Source organism: Euprymna scolopes, chromosome 2 (assembly GCF_053919585.1).
Source record: "Euprymna scolopes isolate OS-2025 chromosome 2, ASM5391958v1, whole genome shotgun sequence".
Classification (NCBI taxonomy): Eukaryota; Metazoa; Mollusca; class Cephalopoda; order Sepiida; family Sepiolidae; genus Euprymna; species Euprymna scolopes.
Genome location: NC_136483.1, coordinates 161,392,852 through 161,420,535, shown reverse-complemented (window position 1 = coordinate 161,420,535; position 27,684 = coordinate 161,392,852). Strand labels below are relative to the sequence as shown.

The 27,684-nt window shown below is 32.5% G+C and overlaps 2 protein-coding genes across 28 annotated transcripts in view; one reads left to right on the top strand and one right to left on the bottom strand.

Moving 5' to 3' along the window:
• LOC145297875 (inositol hexakisphosphate and diphosphoinositol-pentakisphosphate kinase 2-like) overlaps nt 1–7,118 on the top strand; it is a 375,735-nt gene extending 368,617 nt beyond the window's left edge. For all 27 annotated transcript variants that reach the window (XM_080144282.1, XM_080144206.1, XM_080144210.1 and 24 more), the window contains 2 exons: nt 3,250–3,453; nt 4,639–7,118. In XM_080144282.1, the coding sequence (XP_080000408.1) occupies nt 3,250–3,453; nt 4,639–4,850 (416 nt within the window). In that variant the 3' untranslated portion in view covers nt 4,851–7,118. The remainder of the gene's footprint in view (nt 1–3,249; nt 3,454–4,638) is intronic.
• Nucleotides 7,119–7,412: 294 nt separating this feature from the next.
• Nucleotides 7,413–27,684, bottom strand: part of LOC145298013 (uncharacterized) — a 121,806-nt gene continuing 101,534 nt past the window's right edge. Inside the window, exons 11-17 of the mRNA XM_080144290.1 lie at nt 25,223–25,279; nt 22,447–22,579; nt 20,728–20,837; nt 16,077–16,143; nt 15,332–15,441; nt 12,857–12,932; nt 7,413–9,542 (exon numbers count right to left, since the gene is read on the bottom strand). Of these exons, the coding sequence (XP_080000416.1) occupies nt 9,421–9,542; nt 12,857–12,932; nt 15,332–15,441; nt 16,077–16,143; nt 20,728–20,837; nt 22,447–22,579; nt 25,223–25,279 (675 nt within the window). The 3' untranslated portion in view covers nt 7,413–9,420. The remainder of the gene's footprint in view (nt 9,543–12,856; nt 12,933–15,331; nt 15,442–16,076; nt 16,144–20,727; nt 20,838–22,446; nt 22,580–25,222; nt 25,280–27,684) is intronic.

The window sequence follows — 27,684 nt, the reverse complement described above, 5'->3', positions numbered from 1 at the left end:
TTGATTTCCCCCCCCCCCACAATTTTGATATACAAAGATTAAAAAATAGTTGTGTCCCTTGAGTTTCATAGCGTTCGGCTTGGTTTTAATAAATCTGAGTCTACTGGTTGCCATTGACAAGATAACCACACAGAAATCAGGAGTAGATATCTAAGTTTGGAGGAGAAAATATTGATTTAATATTAATTAAATAGTTATTATATATTGATTTAATATTAATTAAATAGTTATATAATACTATTTTGCTATGAAACTCCGAGTACATAATTATTCTTCCCGTTTTTGTATCAAAATTAAATAAATTGGACTCTTGTTTCAGTAATTAAGCACTTTGGTCAAGTTTTTCTAAAAAATTCAAATCTCTGTATATTATAAATTGTATAGAAAAAATAATAACCGAGTGCTCAATTACAGTAATAAGAGCATAATATAGCTTTATATTTATTATATCACAGAATTATGTATTCATTAGATATCCATACCGGTGGTTTTATGGTTAGGCAATTTTTATTAGTCTTCTTTGGACAGAATAGTTCACTTCTGACTAAGCTAAGCAGGGGCAACAAAAGAACTACCTTAGAAAACGCTGGTACAGATGGCTAATCAACACATAATTGTATTATATATATATATATATATATATATATATATATATATATATAATATTGATTTATTTTTGTTTGTATAAATGCCCTCTTTTGATTAGCATAACAGTTTCTCATTTTATCTCCTTATGCTGTTCTGAAAAGAACTGCATTAGGTTTCGAAAGTTGTTTTTCATTTTGTTTAGTTTTTACTGCCACAGTATATTTTTTAGAATAAACAATAAAAGATATGATTTACATAAACAGATTTTTTTTTACAAGTGGATCATAATTTTAAAATAAACATTACTTCTTCTTTTTTTTTTTTTTAAAGGATATTTGTATTTTGTGTAGAAAACATATTATGAAATTATTTTGTAATGCAGTGCTCCGTATTCCTGTAGACGAGTTCCAATCATATCCGAGTCTTATTTTTTTGAGGATATTTTCCTGTTTTAAACTCATAGATAATTATTATCTACTGATCATACAGAATCCGTTTACGCAAATATTTGGTATCTTTTATTGTATATTCGTAAAATGTATTCTGACATTTGAAATCTGTTATTTACTTACCGCACATACACATTATATACATTATGAATGCAAAACCAATTTCATTTCTGTGAATTCATTATCTCCTACAAATGTTGTCTATCTCTTAAATGCTTCTTTCTATCATCCTTTTATTTCAATTATTGACGCATTTTTATTTTCTAAATATTAACTTAAACCAATATTTTATCTTTTTATTTTGTTTATTCAGAAGAATAATCTTAAATTTTATTCATGTTTTTTCTTTGTTAATAGATGATAAATATATATATATATATATATATATATATTAATTAAAACTATATATGGCCAGTAGTGTTCTGGTATTAAATAACTAAAACAATGGTTGATTTGCCATTAAAAAGATAAACCACAGCAAATATTTTAAAAATGAATTTTTTAAATTAATAATTCTAATTGAACCTAGATGCATGCAGTTTTGCAGTTCATATGCAATCCATGTCTTTGCAGCGTCGATCACTAGAATTGTGATTGGATGGCCATCACAAAAGTTAACATGTATGGAGCCAGCTTCAACTACATTGGCTGAATGCCATCATTGGAAACAAGCTGCTAATTATTAAGTCTACCATAAACATATATTCTTGAAGCTTAAAATATGCAACAATGCAACAGGTTTCAATCCTGGCTTGAACACTTGCTTATCTAACACTGATGAGCTGTAAACAGTGAACAGTACTGTCAGTGAATGTGATATATATATATATATTATATATATATATATATTATATATATATTAAAGCTATATTTAAAAAAATGTTTATTTCTAAGTAGTCCGTTGGAAAACTCTTTTGTTAGTCAATTAATCTCTTGTAAACACCATATTAGTTTGCTTCCAAGAATTTATGCTAGTCTTAATATTATTGTAAGGATCATTTAAAAACAAAAAAAGTCAGGATTTTATTTTGTGGCTCCTTAGTGGTGTTGTTCAACACCACTTAAAAAAAACAAGAACAAAAACGTTTCACAATATATAACAATTTTGCTATATTCCAAAGTCCAAGGTTTTCATCTTAACAATTGTTTTCCAAACTGAAGTTGGGGCTTTTTAGACATTTGCATCTTTATAATTCTTTTACTGAGATTGCTTTTGAATAGATTTTATTTCTTCGTTATTAGAATTTCTTATTGTTTCTTTGTTCTGCATAATTTGCATTTGAAATATTATAATTTTTGGTTTGTGATGAGCGCTTTAAAAATTCTGATGCTATTGCTCCAGCAAATTCTATAGGCAGAACAGGTGATTGTTGCAGGCTATATATGTATATAATTTCTTGATTGACTTTTCTTCCATTGCTATTTCTAGTCTGTACTTAACTTCTCTGTTTGCTTTTCAGCTCTAGTGCTTGTAAGAATTCTTACAGCAGCTTTAACTATAGATCTGGAATGCCGTCATAGTGAACATTTGGAATGAGAAAATAAAAGCAACTTTGTTCACTTAATTTTCAAATTTGATTGTAATTTGAAATGTTATTTTTGAGATGAGGATTAATCTTTTATATTATTTAGAATATTCAGACTATTATTCTCATCTTGTATATTATTCTTATAACAGTTCGACCGATGTAACCCCCGACCTTCTTCAGGTGCATTTTTTTTAACTTAACAGATTGTTCTCGTTTCATCAGTCATGATTGGGTAGAAGTCCCCTGTAATTTTTATTTTATTCTAAATATCGCCTGTGGTATGGATTGAACCTTCAACCTTCAGAAGACTTAAAACTGGATTTCGCTTAACACCTTCATCTGCTGCAGCACATGTGCATGTGGATTACTGAGTTCAACAAGATGCACTTGAATGTTGGATATAACATTGGTGGTCGAAATGTTGTGCGAATAACATCTAAGATGAGAATAGTACTTTGAATCATCCACGCAATACAATTACGTTGTATTTGTTTGAATATGGATGCATAGTAGACATTTAGAAATTTTTTTTTTTAACGGAATGTTGTTTTTTTTGTAAGTTAACTTATTAACAACAACAAAAAAAAATGCAGTTCTGCTCTTATTTTATAAGAAATATTAAATTGTCATAAGAAATATTAAATTGTCTTTTCTTTCCATCCCATTTCCCATTATTGCTATAGGTATTGAAGGTTTTACAATGGTGCCATCTGTAAGAGCCTTGGAAACATTGCACAATGTTCTCACATTGAATGACATGGACAAATTCTTGATGAATGCTATGTCAATGCGATTCAATACACCTGCTTCTTCACCTCCAAATGAAGTGGCCACCCCAAACTCATCGCAAAGACCTTCAATTACACCATTAGGAGCTCTTCATAAAGGTAAATCTCTTTCTCTGACTCCACATACACTTTTATAAACCTTATGTCACTGTTTCTTATGTTTTATGAATATTGATAATATTGCCTATGAAACCAGTAATAATATTTTAAAATGCTTAGCATAATACAATTTTATCCTGTTATGCTAATTCTGACACGGAATTTAAATTATTAATGCCTCTCCTGAACAATCTAATAATGTTCTCCTGATGTCTGTCTTCAAATGCCCGTTTCACAAGTACTTGTTAAAATTCTATTTTCTCCAGCTTTTTTTGTTTGTTCGCTTTTTCACTCGATGATGATTCAACAAAGAATTGAAAACGTTCATGATACACATAGAACTTATTTTTTACATCAATGTACACAATATCAAAGTCAGTCTAACGTTAAGGTTAATATAAATCCGGCAAGATCAGCTTATATTTGAAACTGTATAATGAGGAGTCTATTTTTTTTTTATTTTTTTTTTTTTTTACACAGGAATCACCACATTATCAAGGCCAAGAGGCCACTCAAGGATAAGGGTTAAAGAGTGTACAGTAGAAATTGGACAATATAGTAATCATTAGTAATGAAAATTTGGTAAATTTGATAACTCATATGGAACGGCTCATCAAGAACTTATTTACGTTAGACTTGAACACAACCATATTGTAGTCAGCCAGAAAGCAGGAAAACGGAAGACAATTCCACAGGCGTGCAGTTCTAAAAAAGAAGCTTTGTTCATGGAATCTACGTTTAGGTTTAGGCACAGATAAAGAGTGGGGGGAATTATTGATAGTGTTTTCAGCTAGAGTGTTTCTTGTGAAAGTTTGGTGAGGGGGGACCATAGACTTAAGCTCAGTCGAACACTTTCCATGAAAGTAACGATACATCAGAGACAAACTCGCAACATCTCTTCTGTGAGATAGAGGTTGCAGAGAAGAGAAAAGGACATCTCCTACGAGGCTACGAAGTCTATTTTGAACTCTACCTAGGCAGGACAAGTCCTTTCTAGCAGCTCCTGTCCAGATGTGGCAACAGTATTCCATCCTTGGACGTACCTGGCTCTTATATAGATAGAGAATTGCATCAGCAGTGAGATATTAATTAATATTAATATTAATTATTAAAGAAATGTTAGTTTTCTCTGAATTGTTTTTTTTTTTTTTTTTTTTTAATTTCATTTTTTTTCTATCTTTCTAGCTCAGAGTTTGTCATCTTCTACCAACTCTAGTGCTGGTCCATCTTCTCCAACTTCTTGCTCAACGCCAGTCGATCTTTGGCAAAGGCTGACCATGTTCATTAGCAATAACCAAGATACGGATCTTGAAGCTCTCAACCAGGCGAGTGTCAGTCGATCTGCCAGTGAATCATCTGATGGCCGACAACTGGATTCCACCAAGGAACACCACTAACCATAAATACCCCAAACGAATAGACAAAGAAAATTAATACAAAACCACTTTACAATTTTTTATATCAGAAAATGTTATTTTTTTACAACCCTTGAATTTTGTCCGTTATTGTTGTTTTCATTTTGAACACAGATTCCTTAAAAAATGCTAGTACTATTTTCCCATTGGTAACACAAACATTTTATTAGTATATGGAATTGAAGAATTGATGATGTTTTTATATCTGTTCATCAAATCTCTCCACACATATCTTCAGTTCAGTATATTCACCACAAAAATCAAATAATGCCTTCTTGTTTATGGATATATTTCATTCAACTTAATGGAATATCTTCAGTACAAAATCCTACTTATTTTTATAAGATTCTATTAAAAAAAGCACCTTTTTTGTAGCTGTGTCGGGGTCCATTATGTTCAAATATGCTTAAAGTTAACGTGGTTTTGATTCAATAAGAACAAAGCAAAACATAAATAAGAAAAAAGAATGAATAGTCCAATAATCCGTCAATGAACATTTGATTTTGTTTATAAAGGAAAGAATAAGAAAACTATTAGTAAACTTTGAATTAAAAAGAAATTATAAATACAATAACTAAGGGATGATAACATTGATTTTACTTTTAAGGTGACTTTAAGAAATTTCTACATACTAGAAAACTATCAGATTAGATTAAGTATTTTTTTAAGAATAAATTCTACCAAAGTATATTTGTCTAATGCAAATAGCATAGTATAACAATAATGAATGGATGTTGGCTGGTCAAAATCAAGTTTGATTTGTTAGCTTAAATGTTATTTGGGTCTAACTTTTTAAATCCGGCTAATTACAATGACTTTTTTTTATTGGTTAATAAATTAAATAATTAAACTGAAGATGAAATAATCAAGAGGTTATGTTTAATATTTAAGTGAAATTTGTAATCCAGAAAATATAACGTTTTGTTAATGGCAATATATTATTTTGAAAATAGATTCTTTTTAGGAAAATGAAAAACTAATTAGAAAAATAATTCAAGGAACTTTATTTCCTTGATAGCCTTTATCCCACCGTTGCTTTCTATTATAAAAAAGCAATTTTGTTATATTCTAATAATAAATGAGTGTATTTTATTAATTATGCTCGTCAAGTTTTCAGGAGCATTTTTATGTATTTGTCTAAAAATCATTGAAGTATTCAGTATTATGTTGATTCGTGTGATCTTGTATTCAATATATTGAATTGCTCCTAAAACGGATCAATAGAGACAAGTATCAAGAAAGCATAGACTGATTCTGTAATTGTTAATCGGTTCCATTTTGTTTACCACGTTGCAGAAACTGAACATTTAACCCCAATATGATCTCACTCCCATTCTCCTGTTAATTTTTTAGATCGCAATTTCCAAATTTTGATGGTTTCCAAACAAAAAAGAAAATTGTTGAAACTGCTGACTAAAAAACCTATCCGAATTGTCATTTTATGTAAAATCTTTTTTCCATCCATCATTGTTAGTCCTACCCATATTACAAAAGAAAATATTCTCTTCCTGCCTTTAGCATTCAGATTTGTGCCATCAATGTGAAGATCAAATCTCTCCTCACTAACAAGTTTCCCCGTTTTGTTTTTAAACCGATTCTTACTAAGGATTGATTGAAATTACAGGAATTCACCCAGTAATCTTGTTTTTATAAAATTCAACTCATGATATTCAAGGGAGAGAATTCCTTTTTATTTTGCATTTAAAGAAAAAGATTGATTTCTCTCATAAAAATTTGAATTATCCCCCTTGACTCTCATACTGGTTAGGATACTCTGTATTTTGTACTTTTTTTCTTTTTGCAAAACAATCATTAGTTAATATTAGAATTTTAACAGATTTGTTTTTCAATTGATTCATAAATTTTTCTAAATAATTTTTGTACTTATTACTTATACTCTCCTTTAAAATGTTGGGTTCTTCCAGTAGAATTTCATGGAAAATTTCCAATCTTTTATTTTCTGGATACAACAGAATGTTTTGTACATTTAAAATATTGTAACTGTCCTTATTCAATCCTCATCCTCAACCTAATAGGAGTGAAAAAAGTATTTTTTTTAGTGGAGAAAAATAAACCTTAGATGAGCTATGTTTAGCAAGAGTGCACAGTCTGTGATATTCTAAGATTTGATCGTAACATTTTTACATGAAGAAACAAATTTGTGATGCTTTTGTTAACGTTTAACTCTTTAGTTTCTGTAAATAGAAATTGTATATAGAAGAACATCGGAATAAAATAACATTTGTTTAACTCATGTTTGTTGACTTTTCTTTCATGAAAGATTGATTTTCTTGCATTTGGATGAAGAAAAAATATTTTAGATTTTCAGTTACTGATCATGAGAAAAATAATACTTGATTTCAGATTTCAGTATTTATGGAATCGGTCCTGAGTTTTGTATGGAGACACCTGAGTCTGTTTCAAAAATATTTCAAAAAGCAAAAATAAAGGAGCAAGGTACTAAACAGGAACTCTGTAAACAGAGTAAAACATTTTTATCAAATGAGCTAAAAAAAAAAAGACAAATGAAAACAAAATCAAATATAAAGATTTAAAAATATTTATTCAATTTATTGTAAGGTTACCAAAACGTGAAAATAATGATATGACTCTTGTTTAAAAGCTTAATTATTAGAGATTCGATAGTTACATAACATATTACCTATTAACAATTGTTGCATGGTTTTTGTGAAGAGACTGACATATTAGTATAAGAGTTAAGTACAAAGACTACAGTGAAGTTGCCTTGCCCAGTCTTTTTTTGGTGGAGTGAAAACATAGACCATATAGTGCACGTGGATGTGAAAAAGCTGCATAGTTACACAATGTGTCAGAGCAAGATTGTAAATGTAGACAGTGTAGACAGGCACAGGATAAGTGAACAGGAAATACTGGAACCTGCAGAACGACCCGTTATTATGCGTTTCCGTATACAGAAGACTCAGTTGGGTAAGATACCTGGAGGGAATGGAACCTGAATGGCTACTAATGTACCTATTTACTATGCCTCCCTACGGGACAGAGTTAGACACCAGGGTCGTTTTTTAACGTGGAGAAAAGGTACAAAAATAAAAATTGTCTCAGTCGTGAAGGATTTCTCCTCCACAGAAAGAGAACAAGAAATAGAAGTGCAGCATCTGAAGAACAGATACTACACTTTGATCTTGACCAAAAGGATGGCTACTAATGTAACTGATGTATTCTCAATATGAATATTAGAATGAGGAAACATGAACCCTAATCTCGAACTGCTAGACTTTGGAATTCCCTACCTGTTTCCCACTTCTCTGACTGTACCAACATGCAGAAATTTAAATGTAATATGAATAAACATCGCTGACCAAAGTTTCTTTGTAGGCATGATTCCTAATTCAAAGTAGCTTGTTATGTCCCAATAACAATGTGCCTGATTACGAGTTTTAAAAAAAAAAAAGCTATGTAATGGGTGAATATGTGGTGTGTACCTTTTCTGTTGTGCATATAAAACCAACTAAGCTTAGTAAACATTTGACATAGGATTTCGGTTATTTGTGGCATTATGTTATTTACAAGGTACTGGAATATTACAAATGAAATTAAAAAGAAATGTTTATTTTACAGCTTAGACATGGTTGATTCTTGGTCTAAGTCTAATATTCAATATATAGTGTCAGATTAGGTTGGACTAAATAGATGTTTTAGAGGGATGATTTCTGAACAATCTCTGAAGTGTATGAAAGAAATATGGAATTAGTTTCTGATCACGTTAACTGATAAAAAAAAATGTGAGTACGTGTTTTCCATATTTTGGACGCAAGCATGCAATGTATGTAAATGAATGCAGCTATGATAAACCCTCATTGTTAAATGTCAACATTTTTGTGATTCCATCTTACACCAGCTGATGGAAGAAATGGACAATAATGTATTTATTATATCGAGTATCCTCTTATCAAGATGGGATCTAATTATATTTATATTATTCTTATATCGTGAAAGAATATTGTAGTTTGCTTGAAGCTTTATGTTTAGTGTATAGATAGGCTTGAGGTTTTGAAGGTTGTCATAATGCAATGTTAAGAATACCAATTAAATTGAAAAAAGTGTCTGGCTGAAAAACAAGATCATAATAGACATAAATAGGTAATATTTTTCTTTTATTTTCTATTTTTTTAATCTTTAATCAATTGTGTTAAAAGCAAAGTATTGCATTACCTATTGTCTCTTTATGTCTATTATCATCTTGTTTCTTACAAATCCTTCTAAACCATAAACCTATCTATACTATACACAAAGCTTCAAGTAAACTACAACATTCTTTTATATTTTGTAGAATTTTGGTAATTAGACAGCACATCTAGTCTTTCTGATCATTTATTGTCAAAACACTTATTGTATAAGATTGATTGGACAAGTTATTTTATCCATAGTTGAGGGGGGATAGGTGAGGATTTATGGGTTCATACCTTTCCCAATCACAATAGATTTGTGTGTATTTTAACTCTGCATAACCAATTTCATAGTATGTAATGTTATCCATTAGGCTAAACATGCATTTTAGGAGACAAGTTTTCTATTTAGTTAATTCATAAGGAACTTCTGTGGCTAAGATTCGTTTATAGATGAAATAACCTGCCATTAATCCTGTACAGGTACCCAGGATGAGCATTCCAAGACCAAGTCCAACCATTGCACCTGAAAAAGATGAGCAGAAAAAAGTACTGAAAAATCTAAAAATCATTTTTGCAATGACAACTTTTCTATCTGGGCTTCAAATTCAACCGATTTTAAAATCCTTTGCTAAGTAATTAAGAATATTTTTTCTTTTGCATCATTATCTTATTTTTCTTAAAAACCATAAACAACCCTGGTTTACAGCAAAAGTGAAGCATAAAAATAAGTATTTTAGCTTAATTTTGGGATGCTGATTTGAGAAAAGATGTCCATCAAGTTGTAATTTAAAATACATGTGTCTAAAATTTACAAAAGGCATATTACAGAAAAAACAGCAGACACGGAACACAGATCAAACTAAATACCATGATTATTTGCATATTACAAATTTTAGTTTCAGAAGAGAAATGTTGTTCCAAACAACATGGCTGTATCAATCCTGATTGATTGGATTGTAAAAGCTTGCAGATAAAGATGAAGAATAGAGTTTTTGGCAAGTATCCAATCTGGAGAAGTCTAGAGACGAGGAGCACAGTTCCTTCCTGTGTGAAGATGAAAAGTTATGGGTAGGATTTCTCAAAAGATTCTGTCTATTTTGTGGAGGGATTCCAATTTCTGATTGGTTGGTAGCAGAACATGGTTCCATCTGATTGGTCAGTGCTTATTACCTCTGTTTATAAATAGGCCCTGAACTGGCATCTAAGCTTCAGCCTCTGTCCCATCGACGAAATGTTGCATCCCTCTGCCTGTTCTACAAGTATTTTAGTGGTGAATGCTCTGATGAACTGCAATCACTTGTGCCCCCACGACGCGAGCACCCTCGACAAACCCGACAGGCTACTAGATCCCACCCCCACACTGTAGAGGTCCCTAGATGTAAAAGATCTTTTTACTCCAATAGTTTCTTCCCCAGAACCGCAAGACTCTGGAATTCCATTCCAGGTCCCTGCTTCCCCAACAGTACTGACGTGCAGAAGTTCAAGTGTAACGTGAACTGACACCTTGCTGCCCAAATCCCTACATAGTACCCCAGTAGTTGTTGCCCCTGATAGTAGCCCCCTACACCAAAGTGGCAATTTGCCTTGTTTGGGGTGAAAATGTAATAATAAAAAAAAAAAAAAAAAAAAAAAATATAACCCTCCAATGTTTGTAACCATAGCCTCATAAAAAATATTGCAACATTATATATATATATATATATATATATATATATATATATATATATATATAAATAAACAAAATTATGAGATAATAATTTACATAATTTAATATGCACATTATGCTCCAAGAGTTCAACATAATAGACGATATTAGTTTATTTGATATTGAATCTCATCAGCACAGGGAATTAACAAAAAAAAAAAAAAAAAAAGAATAGCATCATGACGACCAATATAAAGGCAACAAGGAGTTATTCATCAAATCCAGGAGTGAAGATAAAGATACAATAAGCTAATTGTAAAACAGATAGAAACTTTTATAAATCAAACGTATTAAATATGTATGGCACAACAAAACGATTTAAACTATTTAGCTTTCAAGGAAAATGGAAATTGTTCACATTTGTTGAAAATTTAAAGAAATCTTTAAAGAAAGAAAAATAGTAAACAAAATTTAAATTTATGAGGTGCCTTAAATAAGTTTCCAGACTTTTTCCCTAAGGGCACTTTTATTGATTAGTACACACATGAAACTCTAGTCCCCTTCAAAGTAATCTCCTCCGGCTGCAATGCACTTATTGTACCGTTCCAAAAACTTATGGAAGACCCGATGGAAGTCCTCTTGTGTGAGCATATCAATGACCCTTGTTACAGCCTCTTTCATCTTGTCTCTAAAATTTTCCCTGAGCTTAGGGAATAACCAAAAGTCATCGGGAGCAAGGTTTGGACTATAGGGAGGGTGTGGGACTGTCTTGATGCCTATCTTGGTCAAATAGTCTGTAATAAGGATGATGTTATGGACTGGTACATTGTCCTCGTGGAAATGTCACTGACCCAATTTGAAAAATGCTGACTTCTTCCGACAGAATCTCTTTCTAAACTCCCTTAAAACCTCAACATGGTAATCCTTGTTGACTGTCTGTCCAGTGGGAACCCAGTGCATGTAGATCATGCCTTTGTTGTCAAGAAAAAGGTTGAATGTTCTGACGAACTCCAGACACTTGTGCCTCCATGACATAGACACCCTCGACAAACCCGACAGGCAGCTAAATCCCACCCCCACGCAGTAGAGATCCCTAGATGTAAAAGATCTTTCTACTCCAGTAGTTTCTTCGCCAGAACCGCTAGACTCTGGAATTCCATTCCAGGTCACTGCTTCCCCAAGTGTACTGACATGCAGAAGTTCAAGTGTAACGTGAACCGACATCTTGCTGCCCAAATCCCAACATAGTGGCCCAGTAGTTGCTGCCCCTGATAGTATCCCCCTACACCAAAGTGGCAATGTGCCTTGTTTGGGGTGAAAATATAATAAAAAAAAAAAAATTAAAATTATCATAAGTTTCTGGGTGGATTTGCTCTGTCTGAAAGAGCCAGCATGCTTCTACTTGGAATTCTGTCTCTCGGTCTCTAGGTCATAGCAGTAGATCCAGCTTTCATTGCAGGTCACTAGGTCACCAGAGCATCAAGAACTGAAGGAACTGAATCGATCAGCTCGGCCATCTCCCTGCTTTCATGACAATGTCTTTCTTTCTGATCTTCTTTGAAAACCTTTGGGACAAACTTTATGCAAATCTTCTGCATCTTCACTTCCTCGTAAATAATTATGTAGAGTTACCACACTGACATCAAACTGCACCTATTGTCTCTATCGACACATGATGGTCCTTACCCATGAAATTCTATTTAGCCATTTAACTCTAGTGTTCTGACTTCCTTACTCCTCCCACACCTCTCATCATCCCTCACATTCTCCTTGCCTTTCTTGAATCTCGTATGCCACTCAAAAATTGATGCTTGATTCATGCAAGATGGTCCAAAAGCAGTCTGAAGCATTCCATACGTTTCTATGGCATTTTTTCCAAGTTTAAAACAGAATTTTATTGCGTATCATTCTTCTAAAGTGCCTTCACATCCAGATTGCATTTTTGAGATTCACCTGCTGTGACAATCAGGCTTTAGTAGGGTGTTTTCCGATTCCTGCTGTAACTGTTCATTTGAACCTAAAAATCATAAAAATTGGTCAGTCATCTCACAAGATGTATCGCAATAACATACTGAATTTTCAAGAGTCTACGACAATTTTAAATGCCTGTACCAAACAGTCTGGAAACTTATTGAAAGCACCTTGTAATTTCATTTATTTTTTTTTTAGACAAAAAGATTTAAACTGTTTACCTTTTGTATGTGATTGAGGATCTGAGTCATAAAATCTCGTCATGGACTCAAAAGCGTCCGTTTCAAATGTGAAAATCTGAAATAATCATATTATAATATATATATATAGGGTGTTTGGAAATCGATTGCACAACTAAGTATGTTCTACATATATATATATATATATATATATATATATATATATATATATATATATATATATATTTATGTAGATTTAAACATGCTTCGTTTTCAAGTTATAGGCCATTGAAAAAAGTACTGACCTCACATTCTTTATTGTGAACATCTACCACAAACAATATATGCGATAGCATATTATTTCTACATATGAGATAAACACCATCTTTAAGGCAGGCTCACAATTAAAATAAGCCTTGGCATAGGATTGCCATATACACAAAGAAAACAATAAAAAATAACACCAAACAAATAGAAAGCCATGAGCCTCAGAAGAAAGATTAGAACGTTATGATTGGGAGCAAATAAGCATAGATCAAATACAGTTTGGTTGTATGTCTAGGCAAAATATCATGGATGCTATATTTATCCCGAGACAAATGCGAAACAGGTATCTTGATTAGAAAAAGCTGTAATTTGTTTTTGTAGATTTGGAGAAAGTTTTTGACAGAATGCCTAGAGATGTTTGGCTGGCTTTGCATAAAATAAGAGGTAAATGAATGGTTGGTGAAGTTGTTCAAGTAATTTACAGAAATGTTAAAAATCATGCTGAGATTAGCAGCATATTTAGTGACAGCTTCAATATTATGAGTACATTAGTGTTGTGTGGTGAGTCTGCTGCTTTTCTTTTGTGTGTTAGAAGTATCATTGTCCAGTGGAATTTGTACAGGTTGTTTATTCAGAATAGATGCTGTATGCTGATGCTGTAGTGAAACTCTTGGAATTATTAAGGAGTGATTAATGGGGTGGCTTGTGATTGGATGAAAAACGACCAATCACAGGCTTCCCTTTTATATTTCTCTCCAATACTACGAGAGCATTTTTTTTTTAAATTCTCTACCTCTTTTGCCCTTTGGGCATCGAAGACAACACACGTGTCCATCAGCTCTCTCCGTCATTCATACCAGATACGTGGGAGGAGTTTCGACAGTAATTGCAGCATCAAAGAAATCAAGGCTCCCTTTTTTCCTCAACCTCGATAAAACTCGACAGGAAAGAAACATTAACTGGATGAATCCGACTGATAAGTTCGGCAAAACATTCTTCCTCTTTCCCATCAATACAAGTTTTTCATAACAATTTTCATTTGTGTTGAGTTCTTTTCTTCTTGTCGACGTCACATTATTTTATTATTATTGCCCTGAACTGGCATCTAAGCTTCAGCCTCTGTCCCATCGACGAAACGTTGAATCCCTTTGCCTGTTCTACAAGTATTTTAATGGTGAATGCTCTGATGAACTGCAAGCACTTGTGCCCCCACGACGTGAACACCCTCGACAGACCCGACAAGCTGCAAAATCCCACCCCCACACTGTAGAGATCCCTAGATGTAAAAGATCTTTCTACTCCAGTAGTTTCTTCCCCAGAACCGCTAGACTTTGGAATTTCATTCCAGGTCACTGCTTCCCCAACTGTACTGACATACAGAAGTTCAACTGCAATGTGAACCTACATCTTGCTGCCCAAATCCCTACATAGTACCCCAGTTGTTGTTGCCCCTGATAGTAGCCCCCTACACCAAAGTGGCAATGTGCCTTGTTTGGGGTGAAAATGTAATAATAAAAAAAAAATAAAATTATCATCTATATTTGTGAAAATCATAACAAAAAAACGGAAAGTCTATTTGTTAAGTTAAAGATTTGGGAGAAATTTTGTTATGTTGTTTTCAATCGATAACCTACTTCTAAGTTAAAGATTTGGGAGAAATTTTGTTATGTTGTTTTCAATCGATAACCTACTTCTAAGTTAAAGATTTGGGAGAAATTTTGTTATGTTGTTTTCAATCGATAACCTACTTCTAAGTTAAAGATTTGGGAGAAATTTTGTTATGTTGTTTTCAATCGATAACCTACTTCTAAGTTAAAGATTTGGGAGAAATTTTGTTATGTTGTTTTCAATCGATAACCTACTTTTAAGTTAAAAATTTGGGAGAAATTTTGTTATGTTGTTTTCAATCGATAACCTACTTCTAAGTTAAAGATTTGGGAGAAATTTTGTTATGTTGTTTTCAATCGATAACCTACTTCTAAGTTAAAGATTTGGGAGAAATTTTGTTATGTTGTTTTCAATCGATAACCTACTTCTAAGTTAAAGATTTGGGAGAATTTTATGGAAAGTAAATGTTGCAGAGTGATTATTACCAATACCAAAATGATGATCAGTGGTTGTAGTGTAGGAAGGCTCCCCCCCCCCCCTGTTCAGTTTGTGGAAAGAAAGTTTGGTGCAAAAAGTCAAAGGGAGGTGTGCAATTCTAAGGCATGAATCAAACATGAAAAGAAAAAAAAAATGCAACGTTACCTTTTCCTTCATTCCAGGATAAAATATTTTAAAAGATATTGTCTTCTTTGCTTTAATCACATTGTAAGCATCTTGCAATGTCAATGGCCAATATCTGGGTTTTAAAGGGCCTAAAACAGCAAAAATTCAAATAATTTGCTTTATTTACATATTTTTGTGTTTCGTTTAAGAATTTGTAGCACATTCACATAGTATCATCGAAGGAATTTAAAAAATTATTTTCATAAAAGTTGTATCTTGCTGCTCAACTTCCCACAGTCCCCTGTTAGACAGGATCTTAAATAGTATCCCTTCATGTTCCAAGTGGCAATATGCCTTGCTTGTTGTGAAAAGGAGTTTATATATATATCGCGATTTGTTTACAAACAAACGTTTGAGCCCTCTACGAGTAGCGGACGAATGTTTATTTAAATAATCGTTCGGACAGGTTAATTTCGGCCACCGATTCCATAGTCAAGGGGTAGGACTGCCGACTGTCATCACGACGGTTCTAGGTTCGATCCTCGGCTTGGGAGAGGTGTTAGTCTAGCGGCACTGATGAGTTGTGATACAACGAAACAGGTCTGTATGTCGATGACTAAAATATATTTTATATATATATATATATATATATATATATATGAACATAATAGATCCAAATAGAGTTGAAGTCTGCTTGCTCATTCCGTACATGTAACTGGTAAGCATTTTGCTTGCCAGTCTGTGAATAAGTAATTCAATAAACTAAAATGTGTCGACGACTTACTTGGAATTATTGGAGCATCAAGAAGAGTGAAGTGAATTATCATCAAATTTTCTGATAATCTTCCAATCTGAAAAAAAAATGAAAAAAACAAATTAAAGTTGTGGATATAGAAAGCCACCCAAACAATGTCAGGGTGATTATTTATTTGGTAAATTCCCATCATTATTTTTATTTATTTTCGAATTTCAAGCAATTCTTGGGATTCTAAAGGCAAGAACATCATGCTGACATCTTTGCTTTCATTGACTATTTTTCATTCTGTTGTCTATTGTAAAACATACTCCCAGTAATCAGTTTTTACTGTAATATAGGAATGATACATGAAAAGAAATTTTGCATGTATTTATATATATATATATATATATATATATATATATATATATATATATATCTTCTATAATATAAAGCTGAATGTCTGTGTGTGTGTGTGTCTGGTCACGAATAAGCTCCTATATGGTTGACTATTTTAAAAAACTGATTACATATAATGATAGAAGATGTATCGAGACACAGGAATGGGTATGTTTGATCTGGCAGAATGGTGGTTCATTAAAATTCTGGGGTTTGCATTCGCGCCTGGTCCACAAAGTATGGAAATAAAAAATTTTAAAATTAAAAAAAAAAAAGTTTACAAGTGTTTTTGATATAGATGTACATAAGAATACTTTGATAAGTATGTTTTAACTTAAATAGGGATGTTATAATAAAATTGTGGGGTCTGCGTTCGCGCCTGGCCTCCATAGAATAGAAATAGGCACAAACTTTAATAAAGACTCTTCATATCTATCTGCGTAAGTATACTTTGATAATTATGTTTCAGTTTGAGGAAATATGATATAATAAACTTATGGGTTGTTCATTCGCACTTGACCTCCATAGAATGGAAATATGTCACAAAGTTTAACAAGGTTTTTTTTAATATAGATCCACAGAATATTGTGATAAGTGTTTCAGTGTGAACAGGTATGGTATAATAAATTATGGGGTTTATCTATCTTATTTTTACTTTCATCATATTTTGCTTTGGTCTTGATACCCCCAAATTCAACATAAATTTACAACCCTTCCTTTTCATAACCTATCATACTTTCATAAATCAGAGTCCATTTTCTGTAGGCTGTTTTTGAACCCAGTCAACGACGGGTACTTTTGCTAGTATATATATATATATATATATATATATATATATATATATATATATATATATATATATAAAATTGATCATGTCTGTTTTGTCAGTCTAAGGAACAGTTTTGACCAAACTCCTCTGTCAATATTTGGCCTACAGAATTAAAACTTGATTTATAAGGGGTTTAGACCTGTGGAACACATTTGATTTGTTCTTTAGCCAGTAAAATAACTGCTAAGGGATCAAAATTGAAAAAAATTGGAACTTAGCAGGCGTAAGTCGACTTTGAGTGCTCTTCTACGCATGTACAAATATACATTGGCAAATTAAAATCAGTTAAATTTTAATATTTTCTTATTTATTTGACGATAGCTTAAAAAGTAATGACTAATGGCACCCAAGTCTTGTTTTTTTTTTTTAACTTTTAAAATCACGAGTATATATTGGGTACAATATAATAATCAATGGAGTATTGGCTCTATAATAATAAATATAAAATCTGCATAGATAAAAATATATTTAAGCATATTTTAAGACCGAACTACTACTATATATTGGATACTGTACAAAATCTGCATAAATTAAAATATATTTAAGCATTTTTTATGACCGGGCAGCCTTCTAATAATCAAATAAACTACAATTACATCCAAATGAAACATGATTATTATTGGTAAAAATATCATAAAAATAATTTGATAATTTCAAGCATAAATGACAACTCACTGTTCAACAATAACTTAATCATCCAATGCGAACCTAATGCAACAGACAATCTATAACTCCTGGTTTCTGACAAAAAACACTCTTTAACCGAGTGCGCATACATTACTTTTCTTTTTTTTCTGAAGATAAGTTATAGTTCAAGAATTTAAAAGAACATAATACATTCCTGGTTTGACATGCTACGTTGGTAAATAATTAATAATTGAAAATTACTGAAATCTTTCAATAATTTTCAATTATTCTGTTGACCTTGTCTCATATTGAAACAGTGTTTTTTACAAAACTGACATAGCCTTCACAAACACAACTCCTTACACATTACGCACAATGCTTCAAGCAAGCTAAAACATCCTCCTCATATATATGAGAGGCATTCCAAAAGTAATGCCTATTTTTTTTTATTCCGTCCAAATAGATCAGAGAGAATTGCAAATCGCATTGTTTTGATGACTGAACTTATGCATTTATGACCTGAAGTTACATCTCTCTATTACAGATATTGACGGTGTAAGACTCTAAGAAAGCAACTCCTGTCATGAACGCATGTCAATGGCAGAGGCATCATTGAATTCCTGGCAAAAGTACATCGAGAATGGTGGTGCCTATATAGAAAAAATAAATTCTGGAGCACAAAAAGTTGCTCGTTTTAATGCTACCACTCCAGTCTTCGTAGCTCTTCAACTTTTAAAGTTAAAAAAATTGAATACTTTACTTTTGGAGGAACGACCCTCCTATATAATTATTTTCACAATCAAACAATGCTGCAGCACACACAGACCAAGAAAGCCACAGGCCGGAAGTCCTAGCCTTGAGTTTTGCCCTCCTTTGGGCTCATCAGTAAAACATATTCGAAATCAGGATTGGAAAACCAAGTCACAGAATGAGATGAGAAATGGTGAGAGGAGAGGAAAGTAGTAGTAGTAGTAGTAGTAGTAGTAGTAGTAGTAGTAGAAACATAAGAGAAACAGCCAATAAGAGTAGTGTATGAAAAGATAAATAAAATGATGACCTAAATAAATAAATGATGTAAATAAAGAAGAAAATGGAAGTAAAAGGAGAGAAATAAAATATGTGCAATGTATTAACAGATCACAGGCTATATATATATATGTATATATATATGTATATATATATATACATACATATATATATATATATATATATATATATATATATATATATATATATATGTATATATATATATATATATATATATACTGACACATGTTTCGTCATCTCCGACTCATCAGAGTGGCTGAATCTAGCGAGATTCGAAATCAGGACCCATAGAAAGAATCCTAAACCACTACCATTGGCCGATATCGCGATTTTTTATGCAGATGTTATTTATTTGTTTTTGTTCACGATACTTTTTGAATGAATTCAATTATTTATGCGTAAGTGCATTTTTACCTAAATGCAAATTGGGAATAATTTTCCCATTTTACCAATACAATATGTATATTGCTATTTAATATATATATATATATATATATATATATATATATATATATATATATATATATATATATATATATATTAGCAGGCTGCCTGGCGTTGCTTGGTTGTAAGATACACTTAAATATGATATACATATTGTAATACAGATTACATAATTATTATTATTATTATTATTATTATTATTATTATTATTATTGAGCCAATTCTCTATTGATTATTATATTGTACCTAATATATAGTAGTGATTTTAAAAGTTAAAAAATAGTATGACTTGGGTGCCATCGGTTAGAATCAAAGCCAAAACATCCAACTCTCCATTCCTGATCTAGTGCTTGTCGTAACCCCCCTCCCTCTAAGTGACCTAGTACTTACTACAGAGCTAGGCACTCCTATTTTCGCACTGGGCACTCACAGTGTCCACACGCATGCTCTGCTACTACTATAAAAAAGAACCCCTACCGGTCCTCCTCGCAAATAATATTCATACATCTTTCCTGATGATGTCTTCTTGAAAAGACGAAAAGCTCCACCACGGCCAACTTTGGACTACACATGGAACCTATATTAATTCTTTCAATCTACACACTAAAAAGATAAAAAAAATTGGAAAGATAAAAAATGAACTAATTAAACAGAAATCTTTGTTGTCTTTAACAACGTTTGTTTAAATATTAATGAGGTTCAGTCGCACAATGTTTTATCTATATATATAAAAGCGAAAATGTGTGTATGTATATATATGTTCGCTTTTTGTGTATGTCTGTAAAAGGCTTTTTTCGCTGGACTTTTCGGTCGGCTCCTTCCTTCTTAAAACTTTTTATATCACGTCTAAATGATAATATCTAAGAGTTACGAATGGGGGTCACCTGTCTATTTAATTTGCTTGACTTTCACGCATTATTTTTTCTAGATTTTTAGAGCGTCCGTGTATCTTTCGCTTTTTAGTATAAAACAAGCGAAAACTAGCTTGCAGTCGCGTCATGTTTCAAGGTCAAACATCACGCGACTAAAGGTTATCGCACCTGTAAATTTCATTTTATAAACGTTAAATTAAGAGGTTTTTCATTTCTCTTCTCTCGTGGCCGAGATGGTTAGGTCCCAGGTTTTTTTTCCCCATTTTATTTCCATCTCCACGTCAAAGGTTCGGGGTTCAAGCCTACTTTCTTACTAAAACTTTTTTTTTCTTTCACACCTCCAAACACCTGGCCAACGTTTTTTTTTTAAATAGGGTTGTTTTGATCAAACCGCCCTCCCCCCCCCCCAACATACAAACCTACAAACACCTGGGCCACGCCGGGTACCCCCGCTAGTTTAGTATAAAGTAACAGGACTCACCTGAATATTGCTTATTCTAATTGAAGAAACATTTGCAGCATTCGCTAAAGCGTTGCGTAAAGCAGGGAATACAATTGACTGATAACCTTTGATATAGACATCAAATTTACCTAGATGAACAAAGCAAAACAAAACAAAACAAATGAACAAAATTAAAGCAAAACAAAATTAGCAGCAAATAATGCCTGAAATGAGAAGAAAAAAATTTTTTTTTTTTCACAATTTGAACGTTTTATATTAAAGAACACAAGATGGATGATCGCTTCTCCATACAAAAGAGAAAAAAGTTTATTGTGGAACATTTCCCTCATGAAATCTCTATATTATTATATAAATTAAATTTTTTGTTTGTTTGTTTGTTTGCGTGTGTGTGTGTATGTGTGTGTGTGTGTGTGTGTGTGTGTGTGTGTGTGTGTGTGTGTGTGTGTGAAAATTCATTCCCTAGGACTCGAAAACGGCTGGGTTGATTTTTATGAAATTTCATACGAAGGTATTTTGTGCTTAGCAATGTACTTAGATAGGTTTTGTATCGGAATGTCATTGATAATCGAAATAATCCAATGAAAGAATGAACAGGCGATTTTGACGAAAGTTAACACCTTACACAGCCTAACATAACAAGTGCACTTGAGAAGTTTTATTACCACTCAAGTCGAAATGCCCGATATATACAATCAACAGTAGGTTCTTTGAAATGATAGGGGCGCGTTCGAAATAAACGTTTCTGTTTAGAGAACACTTAAGGCATGATACTTGACTTTTGCATTTTAAACTTTAATGCAAGCTATTATATATAAAAATAATTTTATAAAATCAACAGTAGGTTCTCTACAGTGTAATATAAAGTACAATGTATTGTGAACTAAATCACTGTGAGGAGGCATGAGACGCTTCTTCCAGGTGCATCACAGTGAGTCCTCAACTAGAGGAGGCAATCAATCGATTTGATTGAAAAATGGGCAATTCCATCGATTTCAATGACAATAAAAAATATGGGAGAGTGAGACATTGATTGATCATCATGCAATCCCGGGAAACATCGAGTCTCTCTGCTAGTCACACTATAAGTGCAGCACTACTAATCCATAACTGCTCCACCAATAAAGAAAATAAATTTTTTTTTAAAATCTTTATTATGTACATACCTGGGACGGAAAAAAATATTATACATGTCAATTAATCAAACAACTTTATTTTTATAATGAAAATAATTTTTTAAAAGTGAATTTGAGTTTTTCTAATGCCCTCCCCATGTTAAAAATGGCTTTCTCAAATCTTGCAAAGTTTTAATTTGGGGGAATTATCTCTTTTGTCCTGTAAAATGGAATCGTAGATCGTAGTTTAGCTGTAAAATTTTTCTTTTTTAGTAAAATAAAACTATTAGGTTGGTGCAAAAATAATATTATTTTTATATACATAGTTGAATGTAAAAAACGGCATTATTTTTGCACCAATCTAATTGAATCAATTCACGTCGAATCAATTTATGTGATTGTTTGTGTACAATATTTTCTTTCTGTCACAGGTACATATGTCATACAGATTTTTCTTTATTTTTGGTATTTTTCTTTTATCATTGAGTGGGGGTAGTTATAGACTTGCACCAATAAATCTAACATTATGCATTTTTTTATTTTATTTAATTGAGCCATAAACAAAAGAAAACGTTTGTTAAAATACGATTAATATTAGAAATGTTGTTGAAAGACAATGCCTTACCTTCCATGCGGAAACTAACGTATATTCTATCCCTCAGCATAAAACAAGTTTCAATATTGAAGTTATTCAAATGGACATGGCCCTGCACATAACCATAGAGATGCATCCAAGATTCGTTGATTACTTCACCAACCTAGAAATTAATAAACATATATATTTAAGACATTTGAATTTGTTCTAAAAATAGAACGTCTGCCCTTTCCTTAGAATATCATTGCTTTCTGCTTTTAGCTTTTTTAGCATAATTTAATTAAAATTTTCTCGCACAATGGGAGCAAATGTGTTTCTTCTCTCTTGTTGTGAGGCCAATACTAACTTTTTCACTTGATATCTTTTTCCGTGAAAAAATCTTCTACTGCAATTTTAAGGCGCCATCTTTGCATTTGGAATTTTCTCATTGATTATTACAATTACTGTTGGACTATTTCATTTACATTTTTACATCTAACCAATCAATATTTTCTTTGGATTGTAGAACACCTGTCAACTTTTTTTTCGCCGAGCTTACATTTCAGTTTGAATATCCTTTGAATTTTATATAAATATAACTTCTCTCATAATTGGTAGTTTTCAATTTATGTGCAAACCAGCAAAATTATAGTTTGCCTATGAATATTATTTTGCTGACTAATTTCCTTTAAGGTTATCCCTTTCTTTAAAACACCATGGAATAAGGAAAATTTTAAGTTTTCAACTTGTATTCCTTGTAGAATAATAAATTCTTGTAAATTTTAATTTACAGAATTTAAATCGAATCCTTTTATATATATATTAGCGGGGGGATGGGGCTTTGCTTGGGCGTAAAATATGCTTAAATATGATATTTTAATTTGATTTCAGATTTCTTATATTTTCTTACAGAGTCGTGTTTTCAAAAGTAAAAAAGAAAAAAAGTATTTAGGTGCCATTAGCTAGAATCAAAACCGAAACTGTAACATTCAAAGCCACTTGATGTAAGGAGCTAAAAAAATACAACTTTGATGTCAAAATCTTGCCAATGATAAATGTTATTCAGATTCATTAGGACCCAGAAAACAGCAATTCTTCTCTCTTTGTCAGAAACATCGCTCATGGAATGTGAGGACTAAAGGACAAAATAGAGAAAGCGAAAATTACAAGGCTGACAAAAGTAAGCTCAAGGTCGACTTCTCACTTTCCCCAAACAATTAAGAAGAATGCTTGTTTAGTTAAAGCTAGACTAAGTCCATGTGTGTATGATAGTCCCCATATTGAATGTAGGAGTGTTTTGTTGATGCTAAAGTCAGTGACTTAGCGGGTTTGGTTTGCATCTTAAAAGAGAAGTTTGGGAGTTTAACTGCACTTTATTAGAGAGGGAAGACAGTGGCGAGCATTGTCTTTTATGACTTCCGGAACCTATCTCAGTCTTTATGAGAGATTGTTTATGATTGGTCAAATTAGAAATGAAGTTAAATGCTTGTGCCAATCACCACTCAGCTAAGAAGTGAACTTAATATTCAAAACATTGCTACTGCTCTGGTTGTCGTTATTTGTAACTGCCTATGCTACACAAGGATAATATTTATGTATCCCACATGCAAAAATAATAGTGCACTATCACATATATTGTATAGTGTGTTTCTTTTAGAGGCAGTGAGCTTTAAATTGACAAATTGACGACTATTTTCTTTAATTACAGATTTAGTAACTATCGGTTATTTTAAGTCCAGCTTGGTTTGGCAATTCATCATGTGGTTTGAATAGGATGAACTCACATGCCACATAGCATAAAATACGATCAAGTTACAGAGATAAGCATTTGATGAATGAATAATTTCACGAAATGGAGTTGTCAGCTTGCCATCTCGTTTGTGCGATTTAACTCCATTAGATTATTTTCTTTGTGGATATACAAAGTTCAATGTCTACGCTGATAAACCAGACACAATAGACCACTGAAACGACAACACTGAACACATTATTATTGAAATGCAGTCAAATTTGATGCGTAAAAATTGGACCTCTAGATGCAAAAGCTGCTGAGGTATATGGCCGAAATTGCATTTAAATCATAAATGACAAAAAATAATCTTTGGAATAAACCTCATATTTGTGTAACAAAAATATTTTTCTGTGATTTATTATTATTTTTTTATTACATTTTAACCCCCAAACAAGGCACAGTGCTACTTTGATGTAGGGGGCTACTATCAGAGACATAAGTTGCAGGGATACTATGTAGGGAGTTGAGCAGAAACATGTCTGTTCACATTACACCTGAACTTCTGCATGTCAGTACAGTTGGGGAAGCAGGAACCTGGAAGGGAATTCCAAAGTCTAGATGTATAGGGAAGAAACTATTAGAGTAGCAGGCTTTCTTACATCTAGGGATCTCTACTGTGTAGGGGTGGGACTTTGCTGGTTGTCGGGTTTTTCTGAGGTATTTACATCGAGGGGGTGCAAGGGTTTGTAGTTCGTTGGAGCATCCAACATTAAGATACTCGTAAAATAGGCGGAGGGGTTTATTTTAATTTAAAGTTCGCCTTCGTAAAAAAACACCCTTTATATATAATCTTGTAATATAATATATAATATGATATATAATAATCATATTTAATGCATATAATAATATGTAATGTATATAATGTAATATAAGGTATATGTCATTTTCTATTTCATCAAAACTTAAGATTAAGAATTTAGTTTAGTTTTATTAGGTGAGATTGCAAAAATTATGGCGACTTTGAAATGGGAGTTGTTGAAAAAACGTTAGGAACAACTGATTTTGATGGTAACGGTAATGATTGGAAATACTTACAGTGTTGAAGACTTTTTGGTAAATTCCAATTGGTACGTGCAAGTGGTTCATTCCAGACTAAAAAATAAAAATAAAATGAGAAGATTAAAAGCAACCTTAACGCCACTTATTCTTTTCGTCTAAATTACAACATAAGAAGTTTTTTTTTTTTTTGTAATAGTATTACATCGATAATGTATATATTGGAAGTCGTCTTAATTTTTAACCATTATGAAAAAAAAAAAAAAAGATTAGTAATAATCATTTTTGGAGATAGATTGGAAATTAGAATATTCCTTTCACCATTAAATTCAAATGAATGTCGAATCCAATAAGGTCAACGATGTAGAAAAGGGGAATACGGATTCACTGCTATAATCAGTTTCATCCAAACTAATCTCTAATGCCAATTGCATCGTCAAAAGAGTTAACATTACTTTCCTTTCATAAACGTTGCGAAACAATTAAATACCAAGATTAATCTATTAAATAAATTTCGGGTTTGTATTGCATAGATTCGAAAAAGTTGTCAACAAAACAAATATATAACAAATAAATGTTATCAAAAGCAAGATAAGTTACTTTTCTACCAAACTGGATATATTTTTTTGTGTTTTTATTCAATGTAACATGTTTATTCAGCTCGAAAAACATGCAGTGTTTACCGATGTATTAAAAGAACACCGAATATATGTCAACCTATGTCACGGTAACATATATTGAGCGAATTTCTAACAGTATTTTGTCTAGTTTGTTATTTATAACACCTTTTCCCGAACTTACCGTGTTAAAGAGAGAGTCGGGCGCCATTTTGAATTTTCCATTACATCGGTAAACACTATGCTTTTTGAGCCGAATAACCATGTTACATTGAATAAAAACACGAAAATTATATCCAGTTTGGTAGAAAAGTAACTTATCTTGCCTTTGATAACATTTATTTGTTATATATTTGTTTTTTGACAACTTTTTTTTATTATTATTATTTTGCATTTAAACAGGATTGTTTTGTAATTTGTACTTTTTACTGGGATTTTTTACTGGATTCCAATATAATTAGGATTGATTTCGCTTCTAGCTGATGGCACCTGATATTTTTGCCCACCTCCAACCCCACCCAGCTCTCACAAATAATTTTTTTACGACCCAGCAACACCAGACACCCACCCCGCCCCAATTGTCACCTCCCCCTACCCGCTATCACAATTTATCATATTTAAGCGGCTTTTACGATCAAGCAACACCCCATCCACTACCGTCACAATTTATTTTAATGACCTGTCTACTGTCACATTTTTTTTTTATGATCAGGCAACGCCGCGCCAGCTAGTGTATTATATAAAGAGCAAATATATGGCGGTTACCATAATGTAATTCTTGTTGGGTAGGTCACCATTTCGGCGGGTCCCCCTTTTGGGGAGTCGTCAAAATTAATAAGACGGGAGTAGAAACCGACCTGGGAATAATAATAAAGAAACAAAGGAACTTCCAAACGAAACGGTTTTATATTCATTTCAGCGTACAAGTGGTATCGGGTTATAGAAAGTTCGTGATTTTCATTTTTGTCCCCTGACTCTGGCACCACTCGCGTCTCCGTCTTTTTGCTTCCAACACTTTTTGTATCTCTCTTTTTGTCTTTCCCACCAGAACTGTTCTCTGTCCTGATTGGTTACAATCTCTGGTCACATTTTTGAGGAAGGAAGGAAGGAAGGAAGGAAGGAAGGGGGAAAGGGAAGAGTAGAGAGAAAGAGACATGTAATGTATAAATAATAGTCTTGGCTTCACTACAAATATTTATATGTTTTTTCGTATGTCTGCTAAACACTTTTGTCATTCACATTGAAGGGGCATGTGAGAAAGAGCGATCTTTTAGACATATAATATCGAAAATTTGGAAAAATGGTCAATTATTTCGTGTAGAAATATTGTTTTGTTTGAAGTGGGATCAGGTACAAACCTTACTTTCGACACTGTTGGCAAACCACACATACGCAAACGTTTTTTTTTTTGAAAAAGCTAAATTTGCCTCGTCATAACCTCTGTGTCGTCGTGGTCCCATCGATAACGCATTTTCTTGCGAAATAAAAGTAATACAAGTTTGCACCCAGCACGCGGATTTTCCTTCTTTTTTTTTTTTTTTTTTTTGCTTACAAAATTTTGCTTTCGGTTTTGCTTCTGGCTCATACCGCCTGTCCTGTTTCTTTTTTTTCTTTTATGACTGGGCAACGCCGGGTGCCTCCTGCTAGTCTATTATATAAAGGACAGTCGTCTGTGTGTTTGTGACTGTTGTATATCTCCTAAAATCTTTTTTCATCGACATCGAAGCGGGATGAACATGGTATCGTTAGAAAGATCAATCTCTCGGACACACAATATCGAAAAATTAGAAAAAATCGTCAATCATTTCATGTAGAAATGTCGTTTTATTTGAAGAAGAGGTCAGGTTTTTGACGCTGTTTGTTAATCGCGCATGCGCAAATGGC